A 26,356-nucleotide genomic window follows, 5' to 3' on the forward strand; every position below is an offset into this window, starting at 1 on the left:
GGAAGACTGCTAGGACTTGGAATACCTTGAGACGGGGAAGCAAACACCGAGATAGCTGGGGTAACAGCAGGATACCTGGCGGCCCCTATCGTAAAACCGCACATCAAATTGTTTAAACAACTCGACACCGGTGAGCTCTCGCACTAGCCTCCCTTGTAAGGTTGGAGGGGAATACGACGAAACTCAATGGCTCTCAAAATAACGGTTCATAAAAGGTTCCTCTTGATGACGATGCCCATGACGAGCTACGCGAACCGGATACAACACTCATTGTACCTGTCCTGTATGACACCACATGCGATTCTCGCTGGATCTCCTGCAAGTTGGAATCACCAGGAACTCTGACCTTCAAATGCAGAAGAGAAAATCCGGAACCTTGGCGTTTCCAGCGCCTAGGCAACTGGTCGGCGCCACTTCCGCCACTTCCGGGCATAACCTGAAATGGAATTGCGAAACCTTTAATACTCGACCAATGCCCAAAGGATCCAGCTACTATCTGTTGTACCACAACTGTCTTCGACTAATATTAGTTTTCAATCTAGCCTTTTAGAGAAACGCAGTGCAAGACGGCTGCTTATTGTCGAGATCACAAGGTCAGCAGTAAACCGATAACACCAATTCAGAGGTATGCTGCAGAGACCAACGATCTTCTCGGGTGGTAAAAGTCCCACGCCGCGAGAGTCACATGTCAAAGCAATCCCTCAGTTTGAGAGGTGTTTCTTGCAGGAGATCAACTGTTAAAGCCGTAAGGATCCCACACTGCTATCTGTGGTTTATAGTTTTCTCCGAAGGTGCCACTCCAAATGATGATGGACGTAAAAGTGGCCATCAAATGCAATGATATTTTCCCCGGCAAGAAAACGGCCAATACGCAACAACCAAAAGCCCAGTTTCCAGTCACAGGTGAAGCTCGAAGGCGAATATTCCACGGTCCCAGTATTCAGAAAGCCACTGGCTCATATCCAAGGCTGTGGCGTATTCTGTAACTCAACAAGTCTGACATTACAATAACAAGGCATGGGCGATCGTGTTATCCTTCACAACGCCAGGCTTTTAATTCGAGACGGACCAACGGCTTAAAGCTGTGTGAAGTCAATTATATGTCCCTTTGGTTTGTCTTCGCTACTGCCTGAATTATACAGCCTTATTTTCCAGCCGATATTACTAACACGTATCTAAGGTTGTTGTCGAACACTCCGCCTATTTAGTTGGATACGCATCCCAATGGTCTTCTTTCTGAAGATGCCAAATGTAAACGCGTTTAATGACAGAGCTTTTCATTTTCATACATCAGATGATGCGTCATCGCTTCGATCCAGCCATGCGTTGACTCCAACCTCGGACTGTTGATCGTCCTACTGAAGTGACATATCAGTTTCCATAGACCGGCTTGCTGCAGGCGCAACGTCCTGTCTCTGTCCTACGCTGTAACCTCGCATCCAAAGGATAGCAAGCCACAAGGATGCGACGCACAGCCAGCTTAGAAAGTGCCGTCCAACAAGTCAATGCACGCTAGGTCATGGAGTCGTCCGTAATCGCAAGAAATCCGGCCAAGTCCAATGATCTGAGTGATATCCAGAGAAACATTACAGTCAAGAGATTAGGGGCCGCAGTTGAGTCCTTGTGATACTGGCAACCACTCCAAGGCACCACGACACAATATAATATGCCAGCGCGCGCTTCACCCTTGCACGTATTACAATGTTGTCACCGAGAGCTTGAAAGCGAATAAGAGAAAGAAGAACAGCTGAAAGATATGAGTTGACAGTACCTACTTCTGCATTACAAAACGTTAGATACTCACTCATCATGAACACATGGTTGGGCGTGTTGTTAGTGTTGTGTACGATACGTAGAATTAAGGTGTTGGCCCGTGAGGATGACTTGGGTTGGTGGACTGTGCAGAAACGGCCTTGTTTCTCTTCGGCTTCGTTCGTCCGAACACAGGATATTCCTTGAATGGCGTTCAGAGAGAATAAATGAGACGGCCCGCCTCGCCAAAAACATTAGAGAAGCTTGGCTTTGGTGGCTGACGCTCCGCTCAGACCAACCAAGAGGCGTGGTGTCAACAAACATGCTGCCGATCAAATATTCCGAGTTGGTTAAATCACCCATAAATCAAAACCTTAAAGACCCGAGATGGATATGAGTAGGTTGAAGATGTCGAAATGCCAGAGAGCACACCAGATAGCAGTTGCAGAGCTCAGCCAAAGCCCCTAACAGTCCAATTGAACGAACGTGCGGACGATGTCCATACCCGTCATCATCAAGCATTTGTCTGTTCATAACTGTTTCTTTCAAATTGAGCGACTCAACTTACCGTGAGGGACTATTTCCATGGATAAGTGAAGGGCAGATGGTCCTTGTGGCATTTGTTCCTTGCGGCCCCTACTAGGTCACCCTCTTAGTACCGCATGGGTATTCGGAAGTTTCCGTCCCATAGGCCCAGGCCTTCAATATCGCGCAATGCAGGACGTCCGTAACGGAAGAGGATGCAGGATGTGCAGATCTTGGAAGGGTACCGTCCTACTGGAACGATGCGGCGGTCGGATTCGGAACACCGAGATCTGGCCAGGCGTTGGTACCTCAACAATGCATGCCGCAGTAAGACTTAAAAGTCGATCGAAAGGCCCCTGTCAAACTGAAGCAGTCGGTCAAGGTTGGTAGTGAATGCCATTGGAAGGTAGGGGCCTCGACGGCATGATTGGATTGCCTCTTAACGGCTACTTGCATACCCATTGCTTGAGATATGGCATCCCCGGGACCGCTGAACTCGTAATTTATGGGGAGCCAAATTCTAGCCCAGCAAGGGGTGGCGATAGATGGATGTGGTGGGTGGGAGCGTGTATCAGATCTCAGAACCGAATGATACAAAGGTTTTTGACGAGAGAGTCCGTTGCTAATCGCACCGATGGAGCCTGCCTTTTCTGCGCATGGGGTTTAGGTTCTAGTGTGATTTCGATCTATTATTGGCCCTAATTCCTCGTGGAATGGTTAGCATACCATTAGTTTTGGGGTAATAGTTTTTGGCCAACTGCAAGTCACGACTATGCCGCAATTTAGTGACTCCCGCCAAGAGGCAGCAGCCAATCAATTGTTGAGCTGGGCAGTGGAATTTTCTAGGCAGGTATTGAACGCTCCTGTTCATCGTTCAATGATGCTAGAGCGTTGCCCAGTAGAAGCATGCTAAAATGCGAACTAGATTCCAGGGTTTGTTGTCTCAGAGAAATGTGAAGTGGGTTTATCCTAGACCTTTGCACCGTCTATATTTATTTGCGCGTGGAACGCAACTAAAAGCCCTTCCGTCATTTGAAATAATCACACAGCAAGCTGATTTAAGAGACCACCTCAGTTTAGATGTAACGCCCGTGAATTGACGGCGCCAAAGTTCGCTAGACTCGTGCTAGAGCTACAAAACCCGACTAGCTAACATCGGAGATATATATCGGGAAGCGCCGCACGAGCCGGGTACGCCGCGCTGCTTTGCGCTTTAGGCTTTAGGCATTGATCAGCTGTATGGCAGATCGCTGTATTGCTATGATGTGCCCATCATGGTGGGCTTCCAATGGTTGACGAGTCTTGGAGCTCCAAAAGTCTCGGTAGAGGCACATCCGACAATTCACCTACCAAGTCGTCTTAGACAACGCAGCGGCCTTTGCCAACCTCCAATGGCTGGAATTGAATGACGACTGCATCTTGAACCATTTAGAGTCGGGAAGAACGCATGGCATGATCATGATGACATAGATGATGGCGAAGGAGTGCGGAGGAGTATTTGGAATCTTCCGGGGTGTGTTCACAGCTAAGGCTGGTTGGTCCCTCGGCTGCGAGGCGGAAATGAACGGGCTTGGAGCTGGAGAACATAGGTGGCCTAGAGGAGGCAAATACAGCTCATGGACGACGCGAGCTGGATGTGGTCTCGGAGAATGCCCCCAGAGGATAAGGTTCTCAGGCATTGGGCGGCGTCGACAGGTTGACAATGTCTCAGTCGGCCGAGCAACATCTCATCCGACTTGCTCTGATACCCAATGAACACTGGTGTCTCCGGCTTGGAAACCAGGCGGACGAAGTGGTCCAGTGAACCAGAAGAGTTAACTAGGCGTAGCATAGCTCTGCGTCAAAAGCAGGCACCGACTTGAGAGACAAGTAGCCGCTGGTTGAGAGTTGAGGATGGTCATGGCCATTCAGTTCTCGGCCGGAACAGGGGCGAGTTGACCCCTGCAGAGAGGCATATTAAAGCCTATTCATCCGCAAGTATGTACGGACTGGGATTTCCGCTGATGCATCAAGCAAACGAAAATCACTGGACGAACTAATAAAGCAGTTGAAATGCTGTGCCACATTGTCGGTCGGCGAATTTCCCCCCATTGTCATGCCTGTTGGGACAACCTATAGCTGTTGTTAGCCGGAGAAGGGCAGGTTAATACTGAGGCCACGCTCTTCACAACTCAAGCAGGCATAGACAAACTGCTTGAGGAGATGGGAGCGTAGGCTTCAAGGAGCCTTAACCACAAGAGATATTGTATGACGTTGGAATCGGAGTTCATCTGTACACTGTAGGCAGAGCAGGAGACTGTGTCACATCCTCGAAGTTATTCAGGGAGAGTGTGAGCACGCACTGATGGTGCCTGCCGCAGTCTGTTTTAGCGCTGGATACTGCCTATACCCCTGTCTCAGGTAGCCAGTTTTCCAGGCCCGGGTACACAGTGTTCTCCGCAAACCGTCTCGTCTACAAACGGGGTGCTACTCTTTATTGGTACCTCCTTCGCGGCGCAGTTGAGTCTTGACGATGGCTTGGCAACACAACTCAACCTCCCACTTGATGTGATGGTCTTGGTTTTCTCTGTGCTCATTCCAACCAACCGCACTGTCACAACCTCCCGGCCCCCTAAGGAGCCAGATCTGCAAATTTCAAGATAAACGAGGCGCCTCGTATGCAGGGCACGAGGCTGTTTCGCTGAACAGAGGCCTTCTCCGTTCCCCGTGTCCTGTATGTCCAGGGACGGCAGGACGCAAATGGCAGTTTTGCCTTGACTAAAGCTAAAGCTGATTGTCACTTGTCCATCTTCTGGCTTCGCCCAGGGCCTCGAGAGGATGAGAGAAAATATGACAAGTCGAGCCCACATCAGAGGGGAGACACGGGTGGGCTGCCCCATCGAGGCTAGAGTAGTTCATGGGCGCACCGAGGCAAAAGCAAGCAAACGACCAGCCCAAGGCGATGCCACTGGTGCAAGCCAGTCCCATGCCAAGGGAACAGACTTGCCTTCCACCCGTGTGTTTGCTTTATGGCCATGGCTTGGTTTTTATTGCTCGCTGGTCTGCGCCGAGTGGTGAGGTGTGCCTGCTACTTACTCACCGCTACAAATAGGTGGAAGAAAAAACAAGAACCTAATGCTTCACGGTCCTCTTGGGGGGGTTGGTAAGGACGACCAAAGGGGTGAAGGGTAAAGACTGAGCCGAGATTTACTCCGGTCTTGTCTTTTGACCGACTCGAGATGTGCTGATGCCTCGGGTATTTCCAGCACTGCATATAGAAAGAATATGACGGATCGCGAGTTAATGCTAACTTGTGGTGCTTCAGATTATAGTACGGACTATCAGTCAGTGGAGTGCTTCCACCCTGGAGGAGGCACGTCGTGTGACACGCAATCAGGGACGATTTTGACGATGATGGTCCATGACGGTTCATAACTGGCCAGTGACGGGGGACCTGCTCAATTTTTCTTCAGGTTTCTTTTCTTTTTCCTTCCTTTTCTCGATTGCGGCCCAGCAGCTGTCCAATTGGCAGGCAGGGATGCCAAGACAGCGAATGGCAGGTGCCTGCCTCATCTTGCCTTCCTTGCTTCATTCCGATCAGGGCCCTTGTTTTTTTTTTTTTCTTCCGCTTTTCTAAACTAACGAGAATGAGGTAGAGAGAAGGTTGACGAAGGCAGGTGTGGTGTGTGGGGAGTGTACTGAGAGATGTCTTTCCTTCCCCCAAATACACACCCACATCCACACCTTGTCCCCTACCTTCCCTCCATGGTGCCTTCCAAGGGCACTCACTCGCAGGTCAGCTTGTTCCTGCTGTTGCAGCTCCTTTCATCCGCCACAAACCCAGACGACTGGGTAGGGGCTTACCGATTGAGGACCTGCACGACTGAAGCTCGTCTCCTTCAGATTCCCATCCACCTTCTCCATCATAGTCTGACCAATGACCTCTCTTCCGGCGTTGGCCCCGAGGACACCGAGCAGCACCGTGTCTCTGCACCACACCCGCACCGCGGCGCACGGCATCCACGCCTTCCCTTGGGCCCAGCCCGGATCAGCCCGGACCAGTCCCGTCGTTCTGTCAGGCAGATGTAGCCACACACAGTCTGAGCTTGTGCCACCCCTGGAACTGGGCCTTTCCCCCTGTTCTTGCTCACGTTAAGGTCCCGAGAGATGTTTCTTGCAGTAAAACTAAGAAGCAGCGATACCCCCAAGTTGTACAGCCAGAAAAAGTGCGAGGTAGGCTGCTTCAATTTATGACACCCTAGTCCTGTTCATTGCTGTACCTCAAGTGCTGTGTAAATTTGCTTCGGGCTTGATCTGTTCTTCGGCGAGCTGTGAGTGCCACTCATTTCACACACTGCCCATAAATGACTTGAGTTCCCGTCTTCTATTTGCCATGGCCCGGTTCTTACTGTGATGCCTGACTTTTGTCTGTCACCCCTTCGATCGGAATGCCCTGCCATCTTGTCTATGATCCCGTCGTGGTTGTCTTATCTCTCATTCCTCACCCTCGCCGCCACCTGCCGTCTTCAGCTCACTCGCCTTTCCCATCCACCCCAAACACCCTTGCCGCCAACTGTGCGATCCGCCTCCACTCATCCGTGCCATCCATCCCATCCGATGTGGTTAAAGGACGGGCCGGCGCAAACGCTATTCATACACTCTCACAAGCATCACCATAGATTCAGACCCTGAAATCGATGGCTTTGGTTTTCCCCATCGCTGGCCGTTCACCCCCTCCATACCTTACCCACACGCCTCCCGCCGTTTTTCTATCCGCTCCCTCCTCATCGTTTCCCACACCTCCCTGCCGAAACATCCATCGCCCACACGCTCAGATGCAAATGAGTTGGTGAAGCCCTACCTGCGCCAGTCAAACCTACCACCTCACTTGGTCACTTTCTACTGATTTAGCTACGCTATCAACGGGATGGCAACGCGCTATCCAAACCTTCTGACCCAGCTACCGTGCCCTAGATTGTACGTACTCTTCTCGTACACATTTTACACTCTTTTGGTCTTTGATTACAGACTGAACGTCACTCTCTGGCTGATAGCAAGTCTGCCTGCCTACATGTACATCACCGCCTAAGGTAGATGACGCACCCACGGACTGAGTGGGAGGAAGAAGGGGGACAGGTGGCAGTACTATACGCACACACACATCATCCACCGCCTCATTTTATTTATTCTTCTGGTGTGTGCATATCTGCTTTCTGCCCTCCTGCCTCACCGGATTCGTGTACTGTGGGTGTAGATGCGATGTTGACCCAAGGAGGAGCGGTACAGTGACCATGTCACTTTCCGATGTAGGTACCCTCTCGGTTCTGCCCCTGTTGCATTTAGCATGTACCTTCCGACCTCCCATTCCCTTTCGCTTCTCAATTTTTTTTTTTTTCTCTCTTCCCCTCGCTCGTCCCTCACCCTTCCTTCCTATCAAGGATCTGTCCCATGGGGGGCGCCCCGTTCATTTTTTACAACGTCAAGGAAGAAAAAACAAGGGACCATTTACACATACATAAGTATACATATAAGGTGTGCACGCCATCCAGTGTACAGTAGTATTAAACCCAAGTGGTGTCCCGTCGATATCCCGTCACCAGAGATCTGTGCCCGCCCTCTTCCACTCTCTTTGTCAAGTAAAATACCCTACCCTTATTCAGTTGGCTGCCACTTCTGCTTCTCCGACTCCATCCTCATGCAGGTCAGGCTCCGCATGTGGCCCTGCTCCTCATTCTCCTCCTCGTCCCGCATGTCGTCCTTGCCTGATCAGCGTCGGACCTGTGCCTCCAACCGCCTTTCTTTCAAATTCTCTGTCAACATCCAAGTCAACGCAGTGCCAGCAGACGCACATCATAGCCGCCAGTTGCAACCTTGTCGAACATTGTGTTATTAGACACTCCTGCACATGAGTTTGCAATACCTGGCCGCTCTGCTGCCATTCTGAAGCTCCAGGTCATTGGGTCCGAGGCATTCAGTCACCTTTATCCTATAGCCCGCAGCTCGCCATTTCAAATTCTTCTGATACCGCCGACGATCACCCCAACACTTTCTGCCAAAAGAAAAGTCGTAATCCTACCCTGCCACCCTCCCTCACTCTGACGGTGGTTTCTCACGAGGCGACTATCCTCTTCCGCCGAGAACTCATGGCCTACCACCATTCTGGCGGCTCTTCCGCTGGCTCCTCATTTCAGTATGCACAGGTAGGACACTCTTTCACCGGCTGTCTGGGTGCTTCGCAGCTCAACGGGCCTCCTTTGCAGCCGTTTCAAGAATCCCAATTCGACATTTTCGAGTGGTATCCAAAGTTCCAGTCATGTCTACGCTACTTCCTGGACCACGCCCAGTATACCGGGCCTATCCAAGCGGTAGCTGCATTCGTCAACATTCAGCTACCCTTTCAAAAGGCCCACAACCCGGTCATGTCTTCCAAGCAGACCGGCCCCTCCTCCCCTGCCGGGGTTGGCCCCTCAACTCCGTCCACCGCTCGAGCCACCGGAAAGTTGCCTCTCGGTGCCCAGTTGCCGTCTGCTACCTACACAACGTTGACGCCGTACATTCGCCGGCTGGTGGCAACCGGTTTCGACTATCCCGCCGTGTTACACGGCTTCTTCGGTGATGACTGGATGGCCGGCATAGGGCCCATGCACGAAGCCGAGCGCCGCAACTACATGTTTGCGGCCAAGAGTGAGACCTGGCTCAAGGTCAAGTCGCAGTACGATATGGACGGCGAACAGCAAGTCCCCTTTCTCAGGCCCCTGCAGAATGTTACCGAAAAGGAAATTCAGGGTGCCGAGGCCAGCTGGAGCGAGTGGCTAGCTATGCAAGACTGGATGTTGGGGCCGCGGGCCCCTGATCAAGGACCACGAATCAAACAAGAGGATGACTAGACAGCACGAACGGGACTTCCAGCCGCCAATAATTGGAGAGGCGCACGAAACGATGTACTCACACGACGGAGAGGCAACATTGCATTTATGGCTTGCTCGCAGGGTAGCAGCGGCGTTCTTCGGTACTTTGTGGACGGCGGTAGTCGTGGAAACGCTTGTACGATGTCAAGATGCAAGGAAACACCTAGACAAGGGGTCACAAATTCCTGGAAAAAAAAGGGAGGGTTGCGTTTGGTTCTGCGCGTCATCCATCCATCTTGTTCAAGATGTTGTAAAGTATGAACCATGGTGTCCGGTTTTTGATTTTTAGCGGCGGCATTTGTCCTTTTTAATGATTCCCTTCCTCGTCGATAGAGGCATGCTTTTTAGGGCAGGCGGGACGGAGCCATCTAGCTTCAAGATTTATGATAATGCGCAACACATGACCACCCTTTTATATAAATCGCATTGCGTGTTGGAATCATCCGGAAAATGTATGGATGGGAATCTTTAAACATGTCTCAGTCACGACAAATGGGGCTACCAAACCTAAGAGACATGCAGATCGCCCTACCTCCAACGCCCACTCCGTAGGCATAATAACTCGGGACTTTGTCACAGAAACAAGCACTTCATCCCCACAAACATCTCGTGGCCATGAAGAGAGTCCCGACTACCTCACAGGGATAAGGATTCCGAGTCTTTACACGCTCGTGGTCTGTCCTTCCCTTTGCCATACTTGCTTTTTGATTATTACATATTCTATCAATTTCCTCGCCATCTAAGATTCGGGGTATGATCAACATAGCAACAGCGACTATTTCTTCTTCTTGGCTATCCTCTTTTGCGCCCTCAGATCCTTCTTCATTCTCGAGTCCACAATAGTGTAGCGACCCTTGACACCCTTGGGGCGGCCCTTGACACCACGATTGACACCTAGAAAGCGTTAGAAAATAGTCACTCACACAAATCCTCCAGAGGATAAACTCACCCTTTGCAATAACCAGAGTAGGCTTGGCCCTACGCTTGACGCGGCCGGCCTTGGCCATCATCTTGGCGATGCTCTCGGCCTTCTCCTTCTCCGTCATGCCCTCCTCGTTGGCGAGCAGGTCCGACTTCTTCTTGAGCTTCTCGAGGCGCTGCGCGGCCTTGAACTTCTTGCGCGCCTTGGCCTCGCGGACCTTCTTGATGGGTCGCGCGTTGTACGCCCGCAACTTCTCGCGGATGGCGGCGGCTGCCGCCTTAGTGATGGGCTTATGTGGCTTGTCGTGCTTGCCCTCGTCGTCGATGAACCAGTCCGGCAGGCCGTCGCGGTCCTTGAGTGCGTGCTTGTTGAATCCATCGTCGATGAGGTCGTGCTTGGTCTTCTGGCCCGTCGCGAGCTGGTGTGCGAGCGTCATCGCCTCGGCGGTGATGATGTCGATGTCTAAGTCGTGGTTAGTCCGATGCGCCCTGGAATTATCAAGTATGAAGGCTTACCCAGTCTGCCATCCGGTCGTCGCTTCTCCTGGTTCTCCCAGTCTTCTTCTTTGTTCTTGACAACCTCGAAACCGGCATCCTCCTCCTCGCTCTCGTCAGAGTCAGAGTCCGTCTTTTCGACGGGCTTCTTCTTGTCCTCCTTGGACTTCTTGTCCTCCTTGGACTTCTTTTTCTCCTCCTTAGCCTTCTTCGCCTTGGCTTCTCGCTTAGTCGGCTTGGCCTCCTCCTCAGACTCGGCCTCCTCAACTCCGTTGCCATACTCAACGCCCTCCATGTCATCATTTTCGGGCTCGTCGAGGACACCACCAATATCCTTGAAAATATCCTGGCTGAAGAAACTTCTAGCACGCTTGGACATCTCGCCGTCCTCAGCAGTGTTGTCCAAGTCGGTGATAAGAGGCTTCCCGCTGTCCTCTTCGTCATCTTCGTCTGATGCCTCGTCGCTGTCCGAGTCCACCTCAAACTCTTCGTCACTGTCGCTGTGCTCACTGGCGGAGACACCATCCCATTCTTCGTCGTCATGCTCCTCGCGAGCGCGCTTGGCACGCCACTTTGCATCTGCTGCTGCCTTACGCTCCTTGTATTGGTCGTACATGCCATCCAGCTCCCGCTCGAGGCGGTCTTCAGCCTCATCCTCGCTCTCGTCTTCAGAGCCGTAAGAAATGCCATTGTCCTGCTCCTTCTTCTTCTCATTTTCTTTGAGAATGGCCATTTTTCCGCGAGCGATCTTGTTTACACCGCCGACCTTGTCGACAGTCTTGAGCGCGAACATGGAGTCAGTGCCGAGAGGTCCGGATTGCTCCATACCGATATCCATGGGTGCCACCATGTTTAGCTGCATGCGCACAATATCCTTTTGTTTCTTCTCGTTCTCTTTCCTCCTTTCCTTCTTTCTCTTGGTGTCATCCTTGTTCTTGAGTTCCTCTAACTCCTTCTGAATCCGCAGCTCCTCGTCCATTGACTCGACCTCGGCTACTTCCTCGCCAGCGACCTGCTCCTGAAGGGACTTCTGTGCCTTCTCTGTCTTCTTGGTGGGGAAGCCGAAGATCTCACGGACCTTGAGACGCCACTTGAGCAGCATCTTGAACTCTTTCCTTCCAAGAACCTTCAGATCAGCGCAGCATCTTCGAATCTCGTCGTTGGTCTCAGGGAGCTTGTCCAGAGCCGCCAGAGCAACATCGCCGTTAGTGGGTTGGTCAAACGAAAGCTGGTTCGCGGTACCGAGAATGGCGATAGGATCGGTAGTGTGAATAAATTCGCTGGCCGGAACGGTCTTGAACTGCGTCCAATCGCCCTCCTCGTAACCTTCACGCTTGCGCTTCTTCGTCTCGGGATTGTAAACCTTGGCCTCGTTGTTCGGTGTCGCATCCTTCAACTCGGCAAAAACAGCGCGAGGGTCGAGGAACCGGGGGTCGATGCGCTTAGGGGCCTTGTAGCCTTTGCAGACGACGAAAATTTCGGCTGACACGTTTCTCGACGACGGCGGCTTGGTGGCCTCGACCTTTGTGAACAATTGGTTGAACACCCAGAGAAGAGGGTTGTAGTCCTTCGAACGGAAGACCTTTGTAACGAAAGTACCACCCTCAACAAGAAACTCCGTCGCCAGCTTCATGGACTGCAACACTAGCTCGGCCTGGTTGAAGGAATCCTGGTTCCAGGCGGTACCGACGTTGGGCGCACCATCGTGAAGAACACAGTCGGCCTTCCAGGTCTTCAAGTGTTGGCGGATCGTTGCTCGACATTTATCGGTAGTAATATCGCTCTGGAAGGTGATGACCTTAGGAATCGGCTTGATAGGGGCGAGATCGACACCGATGATCAAGGCGCCGACGGGACATGTTTCCGCTGCAACCTGACACCAAGACTACAATTTCACTGTTAGAATACATATTGGGAGTAGATAGTGAATAAAGAGAAAAATAACTTACGCCTGGCGCAGCACAAAGATCGACAACGACCTTGCTCTTCTCCAAAAAGCCATACTTTTTGTTCAACTGGATCAACTTGAACGCAGCTCTGGCACGGTATCCCTTCTCCTTGGCAAGCTTGTACCACTTATCCAAACGCCCCTTTCCGTGCTTCTTCTGGATCGCCATCTTTTCGGACGGAGCGGCGACGGCAGGTTTCGAGGTAGAGGGAAGTTTGCGACCGACCGTCCGCTCACTGCAGTGAAGAATCCAATCGCCCCGCCGCCTCTAGACGATTTCAATTTTTTTTTTTTGGCTGTACGCAGGGACCGATAACAATCACGTGGAGATAAGAGGTCTAGAAAACTGGGTGTCCAAGCATTACTGGAATTCTGGTTGGGACATTACCATGCTGTAAGATGATTGGACTGGCCACTGAAGTGGCGTCAATTAAAAAAATGGTGGGTACCTGCGCACTGTCCGAACGCGAAATCCCCCATTAACGCGCCCCGCGCGCGACGACATCGCGTAAGGTACCCTAGGGTGTTGAGTACCCTCGTGTGAAAGAAGACGTCAGACATCAGGTCGCCTTCCCCCTCCAGCCATCTTGCAGGCCTTGACATCCACCCCAGCACACAATCTCACAATCGGATCTTTGCACAGGCCGACTCGACGGCACACCCTAACTTTAGACTTATATTTTTCTGTTTGGTCCATTGGGTTGTTTGTATTTTACAGTGATCACCACACATCGTCGCTCGTCATGGTTTACCACGGCGGTATGGCGAGTCCGCCGCCGAGCGATGGTCTTGTCCCTGCCTCATCGCCCACGCTCCCCTCATCACCACCCTCACGAAGTATACGAAAGGAAAAGCGAAAGGCCGTTTTGACGCCTAGGAAGTTCAGGCGGTTCTTCACGCCGCGAGGCATGTCCTCTCAAAACTCGAGACCGGCTCTTTCCGAGATGAGCAGCCCTGCAGTCAACGCTCAGCAGACGCCACCACGATTCAGCCAGGGAGGTCCGGAGCCCATGTCACCAACGTCGAACGCAAGCTTGTTGTCTCCTTTTGGAAGTGAAGATGGACCAAAGAAGAGGAAACGAGGCATTGTAAATGCGATACCTATGAAGTTGCCACAGCCCTCTCGCGGATCGAATACGAAAGCATCGAGGTCACAGGTGGAGGATTTGGAGGAAGACGAGCTACCATTGGGTCGAAGTCCTCTTGCCAGGCCTCCGTTGGCCCAGAGCGAGAATGTTGAAGACCAGGTAATGGGCTCGCCTGAAGCACGTTCTTCTACAGCTCCTCGGCTGCCGTCCTTGGGAGGGAGATATCCAAACGGGCCGCAAAATTCGCCAGATGAATTTGCGCGGAAGCTCAGTTCTTTAACTGCAAACAATTTTGCAGCTCTAACTTCTGACGGGCTGCGGTCCCGGTCGACTTTGGTGCGTCCCAAGACAACATTCTCGATAACTGCTCGCTAACGTTAATTAGATCGACTACTTCAAATGCAATCGCTCAGGCGTCCAAACTTCCAACAAGCACAAGCCCTTTACATCCTTTGCGAAGCCAGTGCCATCATCCAGAGAAGATTCCGTATGTCTGGCACCCTGTCTGTATACGAGTTCCCAGCTGACCGGTTTCTAGCCTCCTCCACAGTATGAACCCCAGCATGTGATCAAGCTTCGCAACCGCGGGTTCGGCGCACAACTTCTACTTCGCGAACAGGGAAGCACCCCTAGGCCAGGGCGTCAGCATCTTGAATATCCAGCTTTTGGTAAGTTTGCCACATCATCTAATGACGCGACGTGTCTGACCGTAGACAGACTCGAGAGCAAGTACAGCTTCATTCTGGAGCAAGGGAGCGGACACGCAGATGATCAACGCGCACCTGACTCAATCGAATACCATTCCTTTCAGTCTGGCAAGTTGCCATAGTTAGTATTCGTCGCATCTCCTGGTGACGAACTATGCTGACCCTTGCAGATGCCCCTCTCACGGCGATTGGCGATGAAGAAGGCTTCATCCGCTTTTTTGACACGACGACGACCAGAGCAGGAGAACCGCCTAAACCAAAAGTTGAAATGATCATGCAGGGCCATGAAAATGCAATCATGGATCTCGCATTTTCTAATGATGATCTCCGCCTTGTGAGCGCTTGCGGTGATCGTTCTGGCAAGATCTTCGACGTCATGACCCAGACTGTTGCAGCCGAGCTAAATGGCGGCCATTTTCAGTCCATGCGACGAGTCGAATTCCAGCCAGGCCAGGCCAACGGAAACATCGTCGCCACATCCGACCGGGACGGCAAGATCCAGATCTGGGATCTCCGGTGCTGTGCCGCGCCGGCCACTGCGTTCTCCACTCATGGCCCCGAAGGTGTCATTCATAGAGACCGCAGCCTGCCATCCCTCTGGGCGCGAACAACCAATACGATTGATGGCGCACATGCCCGTACCGTTGAGGGCATCACCTCCCCTGCTTCTGTTACTGCTCTGCAATATATGCCTGCCGGCCGCGAGCATCTTCTCCTTTCTGCCTCTGAGGCGAATGCCTGCATTAAACTATGGGATACCCGCTACATCACACCACGTAACAAACCCGACGCAACCCCGCTTGCCGTGACTTCGGAACCGGTAACCCACCGCTGGCGACCTTACGGCCTTACCTCCCTCGCCCTCAGCAGCGATGCCGCCCGTCTCTATGCTGTCTGCAAGGACAACACTATCTACGCCTACTCCACCTCGCATCTTATGCTCGGTCACGCCCCCGAACTGTCGTCTCGGCCCCCACGTCAGAAAGCCGGCTCCGCAGTGCAGGGTCTAGGTCCTCTTTACGGCTTCAAACACGACATGTTCCATGTTAAGTCATTCTACGTTCGTTGCGCGGTCCGCCCGATCTCTATTACTGGCACGGAGCTCCTAGCCGTTGGAAGCGACAAGTGTGCCCTCCTCTTCCCCACTGACGAGCGCGCTATGCGGGAACGTTGGGACACTCAGAGCCACCTCCCTCCCTCCACCACTGACCCGATCGACGCTGCGATGACCTCCATTTCTCATTCCAGAGGCCTCTCCAGCCAGGTTCCGATTGTACGTAACGGCACGCCTCTGATTCGAGGCCACCGCCGGGAGGTCACAGGACTAAGTTGGACCAACGAGGGCAAGCTCGTCACCATCTCGGATGACTACATGGCGCGGCACTGGCAGGAGGACAGCGATCATAGTGTGGATGCCGCGGGCGGTGGTCCGGCGTGGGACCTCCGCACCTGCGGCGAATTCGGCGGAAGACGCCATATGTCGGGCTATGCCGACGTTTCGGAAGACTGGGATCAAGACGACGATGACGACATGCACTCCGAGTGCTGATTGAATTTATTAAACATGAGAGGCTTGGGTCATGATAAATATTATGGTTACAGAAAGCAAGGATTTGACGTACGGACGTACGTCTAGAACGGGTGTTTTCGGTTCGTGCACGCCAGAATAAGAAGAGATGGTTCGGGACTGGGCCGACAGGAATATGGTTGGTTTTTCGGCTGCATTGTAAAATCACGGCGTAGCATTGCATTGGGTTTACACTAGATACCATGGTTTTTCTTTGCTTCTTTTTGTAGAGGACTTGGTGCCTTTCTGGGCGCAACCTATAATGAACTATAATGACAACCAAATAGAAGGCTTAATGGCTTCATGTGAGAAAACTTTGATTCGTTACGTCGTAATTTTGTACGTGCCTGGCAACTATCTATCTAGGTCTATTCTGGCCATGTCTACGTTGCTTCACTTCCCATCATGCCTTAAAGCAAAGAACTATGATGAGCCAAAGCCCCCAGAAGGCAACTAAGGGAAGGGGGTTATAGTATGCCTAGCCCATGCGGTATCCTGAACACAAACGCCCCGGAACGCCAAGCTCGATATGCCACGCCTATGTTATGCCTTGTCATATACAATCTCTACCATTCTTCAACAGTCAACTCCCCATCTACAGACCCCCTAGACAAAACATGCAGGCTCACAAACACTGCAAGTCCTGCAACGAGCGAAATATTGAATACTAAGACCATGGTAGGCCGTGATGACAACCAGTATGCTGGGCTTCGCGTGGACGACGGTACGTTAGCCGCGCCGTCAGTCGGGAGTGTTCTGCTTCTGTCCTTCCTGTCGGACACTGGCAACTTCGCCTCGAATCTCATAGATTTGGAAGCTGGGCAGCACACGGGGGGCTGCCCTTCCAGATAGATCGGGCTTGATCCCTTTCCATTATCGACTTCTCGCAGCCTTGCGTGTGTGTAAAGCCGACGATCCGACTCATCGCTGTCCACTGCACCTTTCATAGATGATTTATCCCTTCGCTCATGGGTGACTATTACACTGTCGCGTGGACGGCTGAGGGACCATTTCGATGCCCAGGACGCCACAGCTGAGTGATCGTCATCAAAATTGGTCTTGCACACATTGTCGAGTTGACCAACGAGAAGCAGCATGTTGTCAAAGATGCAAATCGCCTCCTGAATCACGTCTTGTCGCTCCTGGGTGGTTAGAAGACCCTCGGATTCCGTCAAGCGTTTCTTAAACTCCCTCTTGAGATCCTCACCATCAAGAACAGTGGCAAAGTGGAAGAACCTAAGCGGAAGGGTATGTCCCAGGTGGTTTCCAACAAGTTTAGGCATTCCGCCTTCAACTTCAAATATATCGGCAGAATCATTGGTGACAGCATCGAATCGTTCGTTCCGGAGAGTGCGTACTGAGCAACTTGTCTGGAAAGGCGGGATGGACGAGGGGGCGTGCTCCCAAAACTCTGAACCTACGGACTCAAGAGTGGCCCTGATGAATCTACCGCCAGCGAAAAGGGCCATATAAAGTATGTAGGAGTACGCCAGCAGGACGTGAGGCTTTTTCTCGATTGTACGCCTCACATGACTTGTGAATTCTGCAAGTCGTCCCGCTTCAGAGACAGCTTCCAGCTGCTTATCAATAACCTCAGGAGACCAGCCTGTAAGGGTACTGATATCAGATCGCAGACGGTCAGAGCGCATAAGCTTCGGCAAGTAGAGAAGTTTCAAAATCGAATGAGTCCGCTCGCAGACAGCTTGATACTTCGAACCATGTCCGGTATTGGAACCAAGGGACAGGCCGTTAGAATCGAACAAAGTAAAGCCTGGCTCACAGCCATCACCTTGAGTCGCATCAGGTGTGAAAGAGGAAGACTCCACAATGTCCTTCCATAGTGATTCAAAGGCAATATAGATAGGCGCAATATGAAGAAGACCTGAGACGTATATGGATGGGTCGTTGGATCGAGGAGGAATTGCAAGTGGTAGGCGGGCAATGATCAACTTGTTAAGCTTCGCATGGACGGACCGGGTTGCGGCGGCTATAGACTCTGATAAGGGGCGTTTAACATGTTCTGCCGGCGACGCTACTGTTGAAGTCATAGCTACGGCGTCAACAAGGGAGCACGGGAGGTTCGTTGTTGAGCCTCCCAAGGAGGGTGGCGGCAGGCGGCTTATACGAAGCCCACAGATTCCGGACCGGTGGCGCAGGTCATGAGCAGGTAAGAAGATCTTGGGAAGTACGACTTCTCTTGTCTAACAACAATATAGGTTCTTCCAAGAAGAAGGTTTTCTTAGCGGAATACTGAATGTTTTTTAGGTTCGGTAAGATTGTCTGACTTCGAGGTTGTGGTTGGTGAGGTGGTTAAGGTGGATGTGTTGGCTTGCTTTCGATAAGAGTAGGCCAACAGCAGTCCCAGGTGTCCTTCTCCTTGCTGTTCTTTACTTCTTTAGGAACGACTGGTGAAAGGTGTAATGCAAGGAAGTACGGTAGAGAAGGGACGGAACGGAGGAGATGGGAAACCAGAAGTGGCAGCTGTACCGTCGATCCTCAGCAGATGGTGCAGTCCAGTCAGCGGGTGTTTCTTGCGTCCTTCTTCCAGCCAGGCTAGAAAATCTCAGATGTATGGAGCATTAAGTATCAACGCTGTAGAGGGCGGCAACAGCTAGGGGTATGATGGTAGGATGGATAAAGGAATGGGGAGGTGAAAGGGAACAAGAGTCAGGAACTGCTTTGCCAGTGCCAAAAGAAGGGTCACTGGGTCCCCGAACAACGTAGGAGAAGGGACCAGGACTGCCTAGGCCTGGCATCTAGTACACCTTCCTGCCGGGGTCCTAGGGTATCACTCCAGGATAGCCCACTTGTGTAGGTAGTCAACAAGGGAAAGTCGAATAAACCGCTGTACAGAAGGAACAAACAGGAACAGGGCCAACGGGGCATGGGAAACAGCCTAGTAAGAGCAAGGCAAAAAGCAGGACAGGAGACTAAAATGGGGTTATGCGCCCAGGTCAAAGAGTGACGGTTGGCTTAAATCGAGATCCCACATGCCCGGCCGGGGTCACTTCTAGGGCGAGCGGGAGGAAAAGTTGTTGGCAGAAAGGGGAGTGCAGGTGTCTCTTGCGCCTCGTGGAAGCCTATTTAAAGTTGAAGGTCACAAAGGACCCTTTGCCCCTCTCTCCTTTGTTTTTCACCTCTAGCCCACGCAGGTCATCACAAAACAGTTGAAGACGGGATGAAATCATGAGCAATGACCTCACAGCCAGAGACTTCAACCCTCGATCGCCACGGCGGCGATTTTCATTTCCGCCGCTGACCAAAAAGACACACAAAACCTAGATATTAGAACAAAATCGAAAGAAACGGCAACAGTACCCTATTGACGTGGAGTGAGCCACTGACGAGGCTCCACGCCCAAGGGAACCTTGAAGAAAAGAGAGAGGGGGCGGGGGTGCATAAGAGGATAACCAGAGCTAGGCAATGTCAGCAAAAGGGAACACCGAGAGTTCAGGTTCAGGGATTTTTGGAGATGCAGCTCGCCGCGTCGCCCCACAAGGCCACTTTTTCCGCTGGGCTGGACCTCATTAGAACATGTCTCGCTGCGACTCTGTCTCTTCGCACACTGCACTGGCGCTGGAACACCGGCAGAAGCACTGAGAATCGAGTGTTGTACCAGCCTGTGGCTTGTGGCTACAGTTGGACTAGCGGGAGAACCCCCGATGCTGGGAGCTGCAAGACACGCAAAGAGGGCCAAAGAGACCAGGACCCTCTGCAGAAGGAACTTTCTCCTGCTCCCAGCGATCGGTTTTTTGGCGGACCATCAACTCCGACAGATTCACGCCCAAGCCACTTCCGCCTGGCGCCTACCGCCGACTCCAACATTCTTCCCCCTCTTCCGAACTGTTTAATTTTGCTTGTTTTCTCTCCTAGAAAGATCCTGCTCCTGCTCCAACAGCTTACTTTCGTTTTTCTGCCCACAGAGAAACAACCCTGCTGGACGGAAAGGAGGCTTAAGCAAGAAAGCATGGTGTAGACTTTCAGCATTCCCGCAACTCTATCAACACAGGGGAGCCCAGCGCTCCAAGGATAGTAATGATGTTAATTTGGAGAAGTAGGCAAGGGGACTTGAGCAACTTTCGCCATGGTGGAGATGGAGAAGAAAGCAAGAGAGCATCATAGGCTGGCCGGCGGCGAATCCGGTTGCGCGGCTCGTCTGCCGATCCTACCCCGAAATGAGCAAACATCGTCTTTTGAAAAACCGGACCATGGAATTCTCAAAAATCCCGTTCTTGAGCCCGCCCTTAGCTCCTCTCCCTCGTCTCTTCGTCCCCTCCATCCCAACCCAATAATTCTTCCCAACCCTTTTCGACAACCAATGAACCGATCACTCCTCTTGCCACCCCCGCTGCACCTGCAGATTACCCACCGTCAGTCGTGCAATAGCTTCTTTGAACCCTCCCATCGGTTAGCACTCGGCTAGGATCAGGTGGCTGGCATCTTGCTCGGGTCAGGCTTTTCATCAGCTGGCCATGATGCCAGGTTTTAACATCTGATTAAGCTCGTTGATATCTGCAATCAGCCACTGAGTCCATGTCAAAACGGTGAAAAGGATCCAACGATGCAAGTTATTTGTATTATCAAGCAAACTCTGAGCCCATATTGTGTGCTCTTGTCCGCGTCCCAGGTAATCCCACCCGGAGAACGCCATGCTAACGCCTTTGCCCATGCATAAGTTTGTTGCCCTCCAGCTTTACCCAGGAATTTCCCTCTTCTTATGAATATTTTCGCTGCCTTGCTCTATACATGGGCTGCCCGGGATCCTGCCTCGGGAGCTTTGTCGCCCGTCTCGTCTTCGTGGCTCTCATGATTGATAAACAAGAATGAGATCAAAACCACCGCCGCACCGACCCAGTACACCCAACTGGAGTACTGCGAGTACTGAATCATTTCGCCAATGAGAGATAATGGGATTGTCAGAGACAAACCCACCGTCACTACCAATGGCGTGGTCAGTAGCATAGCATATGCCCACGACATATCGCTGACAAAGGACGACAACGAGTTTGCAATGACGATAGTCCAGATCTTGCCAGTTGGAGGGAGTTGGAACTGCCAATTTGTTAGAACTCGAAACAATTTACAACAGAGCAGTATACTTACAGGTTCAAGCCCGGTAAAATGCAGGATGAAAAACACCGGCCAGAGAAACACTAGGTTGAACAACCCAACCAATCCAAAGAACAGCGGCATGTTCACTCGATCTTCGTTACCAACTCGCCGCTTCATGACAGTGACGTACAAACCGTAAATAATAGCACTCACAAAGGCCATCAAGTCTCCGATCGCAATCTGCGCTGTTGTCTTGTGCGGGAATGAACCGCGATTCTCGTCGCTTGACCCGGAAAGGTCCACAGTCGATATCAATACGATACCCGTCAACGAGGCCAACACGCCAATAAACTTCCGCATCGTGAATCCCTCAACCTTCATCAGTGCGCAAAAGACAAGAGTCCACACACTGCTCGTCGAGTTCAGAATTGTGACGCTCCCCACACTGGTGTACTCCAGACATGCAGAAGCGAAGTAATTCGCAAAAAACCACAGCATGCAGAATTCCAGGCTGATGATGGCCGTCTCCCGGAATGTCAGTTGCTCAACCTTGGGCTCGTAACCCTCCTGCTCCAGAGTAGGCTCGTCGTCGATAAGGAGGCGCTCGCCAGCCACGGCGTCCTCCTCGTCAACCTCTGTCTTAGCTCCACTCTTGCCGTTTTTCTGCTCGTTCCATACTACCATCGCTTCGCTTCGTAGACCCGCGATGCCATGCTTCATAAGAAACTTTGCCAGCATCGGTATCAAGGAGATCGCAAATACTGAGGTGTTCATATATACGACAAAAAAGGGCTTATCGTAAGAGTGGTCCGAAAAGATGTACTGCCACAAGTCAGCTAGGAGCCCGCCAGTGAGCCCTTGTATAGGGGTCGCCTCACCGATGCGAGAAAGTTGGACACAGTCCATAGCAACACCGTTACCAGCAACAACGATATTCCCAATGTCCGTCTCGCAACACCAGCCAGGCCCAACTTCGCCTGCAAACCTGAAGCTCGCGATCGCACCGTTGACCTTGACCTATTTGTAGACGCAACAGATGCGCTCAGTCGATCAGCGCTCGAGAAAGATCTCCTTGGATTTCGCCCATGATCAGGGGCTATCGCGGCGGGCAGCATAGGCTCGCTCGGTGCCATTTCGTCGTCGGGCGAAGAAGTCGCGAACGCAAGGGAGGAAGGGGTATCAAGATGGATTGTCGGCTGTTTGGTGATCTAGTCTTGCTTCCGCCGTAGGCATTTGACCTCAGAATAGCCGAGATAGAATCGTAGCTTGCTTGAAAGTGTTCAATGGGGTACGCAAATCTCGTCGCTGACTCGGCGCAGGTGGCCGGCACTATTCTGCCGTTCTGCCAACCTGCCAACCTAACTGCCTCCGGGCTTATGTGTAGGACCCAAATTTGACAAGTAGACAACGTCACTGATTTCTTGGGGAGTAAGAACGTGCCGAGGGCAAGACCACAAAAAAGAAGCTCGGTAAGCCCTTTCACTTCTTCCTCGCGCGCGCCGTCGGATTTCTTTGCAACGACGAGAGGGCTTCGGGGATTCGTGTTGGTTGTCTTTTAAGCGTTGTTTCTTCAAGGTTGGCGGTTTCAACGGCACAGACAAAGCCCCTGTATTCGTCCCAAAGGGATGTCTGCTGGCGACCAATAGCAATAGTGGGTCGGTCGCGTGCCGTTGCGTCTCAGCGTCCCTAGACACGCCTTCTTTATTTGACTTCTTTATTTGCCCAGGGCACGAGGCCTTCTTCATTGCTAGTCTAATAGGCTTGAATAAGCCAAGGAAAACGCCGCGCAATCTGCAGCCCGCCTGTTCGGAATTAGTGCCGGTTCTCTAGCCTTGGCCTTTGTACAGCTTCGGATCCAGTCTTCTGAGCGGAGTCTGCTGATGAACGGCAAGCATTTCCGTTAACTCGGGCTGGCACGTCTTGTTGAAAACACCATGGGAGCGGACATCACCCGTTCTCTAAAAATGCGCACGCAATCCAATAGACTGCTGTCGAATGGCCGAGGACGCATGAACATGCCACTATAGGTTAATGCTGACGAGCGATTACCCTCGTCAACTTGAGTGAGGATCAGACAGCGCAAACGGTTGTGATCTCCTACTAATAAACCCATGAATTCAAGTTGAAAATGAAACCTCTAAACACCTTTCACACCAGTGCAGGATATGCTACATCAAAACCGCGGCCAAGATGGATATGTGAAGGGCCGTAAACTAAACACGAATGCGAGTTGGACGAGTCCCCGACTGTATACCGCCCGAATCCTTTACTCGCTCAACATCGACCATCAGCTCATTCAAAATCTGCTTAGCAAGCGCAGCCGTCGCGGGGGTTTTCGATGGGGATGTTGATAACGTCCTGGTAGTCCCCGCTGAACTCTTCCGACTCTTCCTGAGCAAGGGCGTTGCGCGCAATGACTGATTAACAACGTTAGCATCTCTCAGGTAGCATAAGGGTGATATGACCAACCTTCAAATGCCTGCTCGACGTTGATGGCTTCCTTCGCACTAGTCTCGAAGTAGGGAATTCCACCCTTGGACTGGCAGAACGTCATCGCACGCTTGGTCGAAATCTAAACAGATCATAAGCTTGCCGCTAGGCTTTCGTAGGCAATAGTGCACTTACCACTCTCTTGCTCTCCTCAACATCGATCTTGTTTCCAAGAACGACCTGAGCTTAGTTAGCACCAAGCTTCACTAATCCTACCAACAAAGGAAAACACTAACGAATGGGAAGTTGTCAGGATCCCTGGGGGAGGCCTGGATAAGAAACTCGTCCCTCCAACTGTCCAAGGCATCAAAGCTCTTGGAGTTGTTGACATCGTAGACGAGCACGCAGCAGTCAGCCCCACGGTAGAAGGCGACGCCTAGCGACTGGAAACGCTCCTGTCCCGCCGTGTCCCAAAGCTACTACCCATCAGCATCAAACTCGTTTGGTCCAACCGGAGAAATGATCGATATTGCCCACCTGCATTGTCACTTGTCGGTCGTCGACCAGGACCTCGCGGGTCAGAAAGTCGGCGCCGATCGTGGCCTTGTAGCTTGCACTGAATTTCTTGTTGACCTGGCGGAACATTCGAATTAGTACTTCGGACTCCCACAGTCGACTGCTGGGCAACGCAGAATACTCACATATTGATTCATCAAACTCGTCTTGCCGACACCGCTGTCGCCGAGGATGATGACCTGTCAAGGGGTTTTCGTCAATTATGCCGCATGCGGGTTTGGGGACACCGATAAAGCCAACCTTAAGAAGGACCTTCTTTCTCGATGACATCTTGGATAATGTCTCGTTGGGACCTCTGATATGTGTATGTCAAATAAAATCTGTCGCGTCAACAGCTCGTCCACTGTGCGATGATTGATTTATCCTGCGCTGCGATAGGTCGATTATCGGTTCGGATGTAGAAGTAAATCGAAAAACGGACCGGTGTCATGCGTCAGGGGTGGTTGGTTGGTGTCAAGTCGATAATAGATCGATGGATGGAAGTGATGGTGGAGGTTGACAGGGAAGCAGACGGTACTGAGAGCTCCCGTCACATTTCCAGGTTTCAGCCTATCAAAGTGCTGCTCTAGGGACTGGGTCTAACCAGGAAGAGGAGCGCATGCCATTGCGAATGTGGCTGACGTAAATGGCGAGGGAACCTGATGACTGTGCTTCCAAGGCGGCGCTAGGGCCCTGTGAGTTCAGTTGTTGGTTGTCCGGTAAATGCATTGGCCAACTTAGATAAGTCGCTTAGGTAAGGTATAAGCCCCATGACGCCTGACGCCTACGCCACGCCTTTCTCTTCCTGTCGACGGCCCAAGCAACTGGGTTCAGAAACATCTTTGCGACTTACATAGACGTCCGTCACATCACATTTATGCCGTGGGCGAGTAATCCGCAACAGTGCATGCGTGGCCCAGTATGAGCTGATGGGACTCTCGAGAAACACTTCACGAAGTCCTCATGGCGGATGAAGACGATCTCCTGGCCAAGGTCTACGGTCTGAGCGATTTGGAACTAGCCGCCCTACTGTGCCTGGTCAATCGAGAACACTGCATCGTCAGCACCCCACCTGTGGCTCTTGGTGAGCTCGTAGAAGAGCTGCAGCTGGTGAGCGAAACACCCAACACGTAACTGTAAGACCGAAATCTGACACTATGCAAGATCGCAACAAAGATATTTGGTTTGAAATGCTCTGTGGTAGAATGCACCCCGCAAACAACTTTAGAGGACTTTGCGTCCTCCATTCTTACCCAGCAGTCTCCCAAAACCACAAGATCAGTCTCGCCCTTACTCAACCGCAATGACTCCTACTTTTCCCGTGCTGGGATGTCACCCTTAACCTCCGTTACCACATCTAGCCCAACTGGTCCAGGCGCCAACGGGTCCTCCATCGCCAATGTTATCGTAGCTCGGAATCTTGACCGCGCCTCGAAAGCTGTTCAGATCCAGGTCCTTGAACTCCTGCGCACCCGCCGTATTTTCACTCGAAGCTCAGTCCAGACAGCCCCTAAGCAGTTTCTCTTCGTTGCCGCTCTAGGTGCTGAAAGCGGCGGTCAAGCTCACGTCACGCTTCATCTCAACGACTATTTGTTTATTGCTCATTGGCATGACCCGGACGATGGCTTTCCCAACCTTGATGAGGCGTACGATGCCGCGGATGGTGCGGAGACTGCCAGTACAGAGAGTGTACTGAAGAAAAGCATCAACGGTGACTTTCTGCCAGTCAGCGAAGACCCTCTTTTCGACGAAGGTGTAAGTGTGAACAAGATTTGCAATCAGGCATGACATAAGTTGACTTTTATTCAAGGATATCGCAGCTATCGCGAAGCGTAGTCGGGAAGTGCAAATCGACGTTGATGTGCTTCGCTACCAGATGAACATCGTCTCATATTTGCGAATGCACCGCGCCGTTGCTGGTGGCATCGAGCCGACCGCGACGAAGCATCTGGAACAGCTACTCAAGTGCCTTGCACCGTTGCACAAACTGGATTTTGTCACGCCTGCTCTGGTGCACTTGGCCGTTAAGAAAGTCTACTTGCATCGTATTCGACTCACGCATCCTCGACAGGAACGCAGCATGCAGTGGGGAAGCCAGCTAGAAGCTATCGAGGCTATTCTCGAAGGTGTTGGCCCTGAGGATGTTATTGAGGACGTGCTGGGCATGGTGGCAGCACCGCTTTGACCAAAACATCGAGTTTTTTCAAGGAGCGAGTTTATTCTAAACAGCCGATGCAAACGGGCCTGTAATCCTTAATTGTCATGGAAACCATATGAGACATAAACGCCCGCCTTATGGCCTGTGTATTGATGCATGTTCCTACACCCACCCGTATCACCATCATGACTCTCCTGTACAACTCGTAATCGAACAATATTCCCCGTTTCTGTCGTGGAATTAAAAATCTATAATACTGCAAACCAACCAA

At 51.8% G+C, this 26,356-nt stretch overlaps 7 protein-coding genes across 7 annotated transcripts; 3 read left to right on the forward strand and 4 right to left on the reverse strand.

Moving 5' to 3' along the window:
• Window positions 1-8,399: 8,399 nt before the first annotated feature.
• Window positions 8,400-9,143, forward strand: CTRU02_201917 (ilp is an apoptosis inhibitor; the record flags this gene model as incomplete). The annotated part of the gene is made up of 1 exon (XM_036725271.1): window positions 8,400-9,143. One exon carries the CDS (start codon window positions 8,400-8,402, stop codon window positions 9,141-9,143), a length of 744 nt encoding a protein of 247 aa, XP_036582949.1.
• A 796-nt stretch (window positions 9,144-9,939) lies between these two features.
• CTRU02_201918 (et-dependent rrna methyltransferase spb1) lies at window positions 9,940-12,697 on the reverse strand (the record flags this gene model as incomplete). Its single annotated transcript, XM_036725272.1, has 4 exons — window positions 9,940-10,058; window positions 10,114-10,548; window positions 10,602-12,465; window positions 12,530-12,697. 4 exons carry the CDS (start codon window positions 12,695-12,697, stop codon window positions 9,940-9,942), a joined length of 2,586 nt encoding a protein of 861 aa, XP_036582950.1.
• A 574-nt stretch (window positions 12,698-13,271) lies between these two features.
• CTRU02_201919 (WD domain-containing protein) lies at window positions 13,272-15,872 on the forward strand (the record flags this gene model as incomplete). Its single annotated transcript, XM_036725273.1, has 5 exons — window positions 13,272-13,952; window positions 14,002-14,103; window positions 14,155-14,284; window positions 14,334-14,444; window positions 14,494-15,872. The coding sequence occupies 5 exons, from the start codon at window positions 13,272-13,274 to the stop codon at window positions 15,870-15,872; spliced, it is 2,403 nt and encodes an 800-aa protein (XP_036582951.1).
• Window positions 15,873-16,456: 584 nt separating this feature from the next.
• Window positions 16,457-17,938, reverse strand: CTRU02_201920 (heme oxygenase; the record flags this gene model as incomplete). Its single annotated transcript, XM_036725274.1, has 1 exon — window positions 16,457-17,938. One exon carries the CDS (start codon window positions 17,936-17,938, stop codon window positions 16,457-16,459), a length of 1,482 nt encoding a protein of 493 aa, XP_036582952.1.
• Window positions 17,939-20,630: 2,692 nt separating this feature from the next.
• Window positions 20,631-22,075, reverse strand: CTRU02_201921 (vacuolar membrane protein; the record flags this gene model as incomplete). Its single annotated transcript, XM_036725275.1, has 3 exons — window positions 20,631-20,942; window positions 20,994-21,764; window positions 21,821-22,075. The coding sequence occupies 3 exons, from the start codon at window positions 22,073-22,075 to the stop codon at window positions 20,631-20,633; spliced, it is 1,338 nt and encodes a 445-aa protein (XP_036582953.1).
• Window positions 22,076-23,249: 1,174 nt separating this feature from the next.
• On the reverse strand, window positions 23,250-24,218 carry CTRU02_201922 (RAB small monomeric GTPase; the record flags this gene model as incomplete). The annotated part of the gene is made up of 7 exons (XM_036725276.1): window positions 23,250-23,359; window positions 23,412-23,514; window positions 23,568-23,612; window positions 23,669-23,848; window positions 23,910-24,005; window positions 24,074-24,127; window positions 24,189-24,218. 7 exons carry the CDS (start codon window positions 24,216-24,218, stop codon window positions 23,250-23,252), a joined length of 618 nt encoding a protein of 205 aa, XP_036582954.1.
• Window positions 24,219-24,890: 672 nt separating this feature from the next.
• On the forward strand, window positions 24,891-26,112 carry CTRU02_201923 (ATPase associated with various cellular activities AAA 3 protein; the record flags this gene model as incomplete). Its single annotated transcript, XM_036725277.1, has 3 exons — window positions 24,891-25,037; window positions 25,092-25,682; window positions 25,738-26,112. The coding sequence occupies 3 exons, from the start codon at window positions 24,891-24,893 to the stop codon at window positions 26,110-26,112; spliced, it is 1,113 nt and encodes a 370-aa protein (XP_036582955.1).
• Between the last annotated feature and the right edge of the window lie 244 nt (window positions 26,113-26,356).

This window comes from Colletotrichum truncatum (assembly GCF_014235925.2).
Source record: "Colletotrichum truncatum strain CMES1059 chromosome Unknown Contig_0001, whole genome shotgun sequence".
Taxonomy (NCBI): Eukaryota; Fungi; Ascomycota; class Sordariomycetes; order Glomerellales; family Glomerellaceae; genus Colletotrichum; species Colletotrichum truncatum.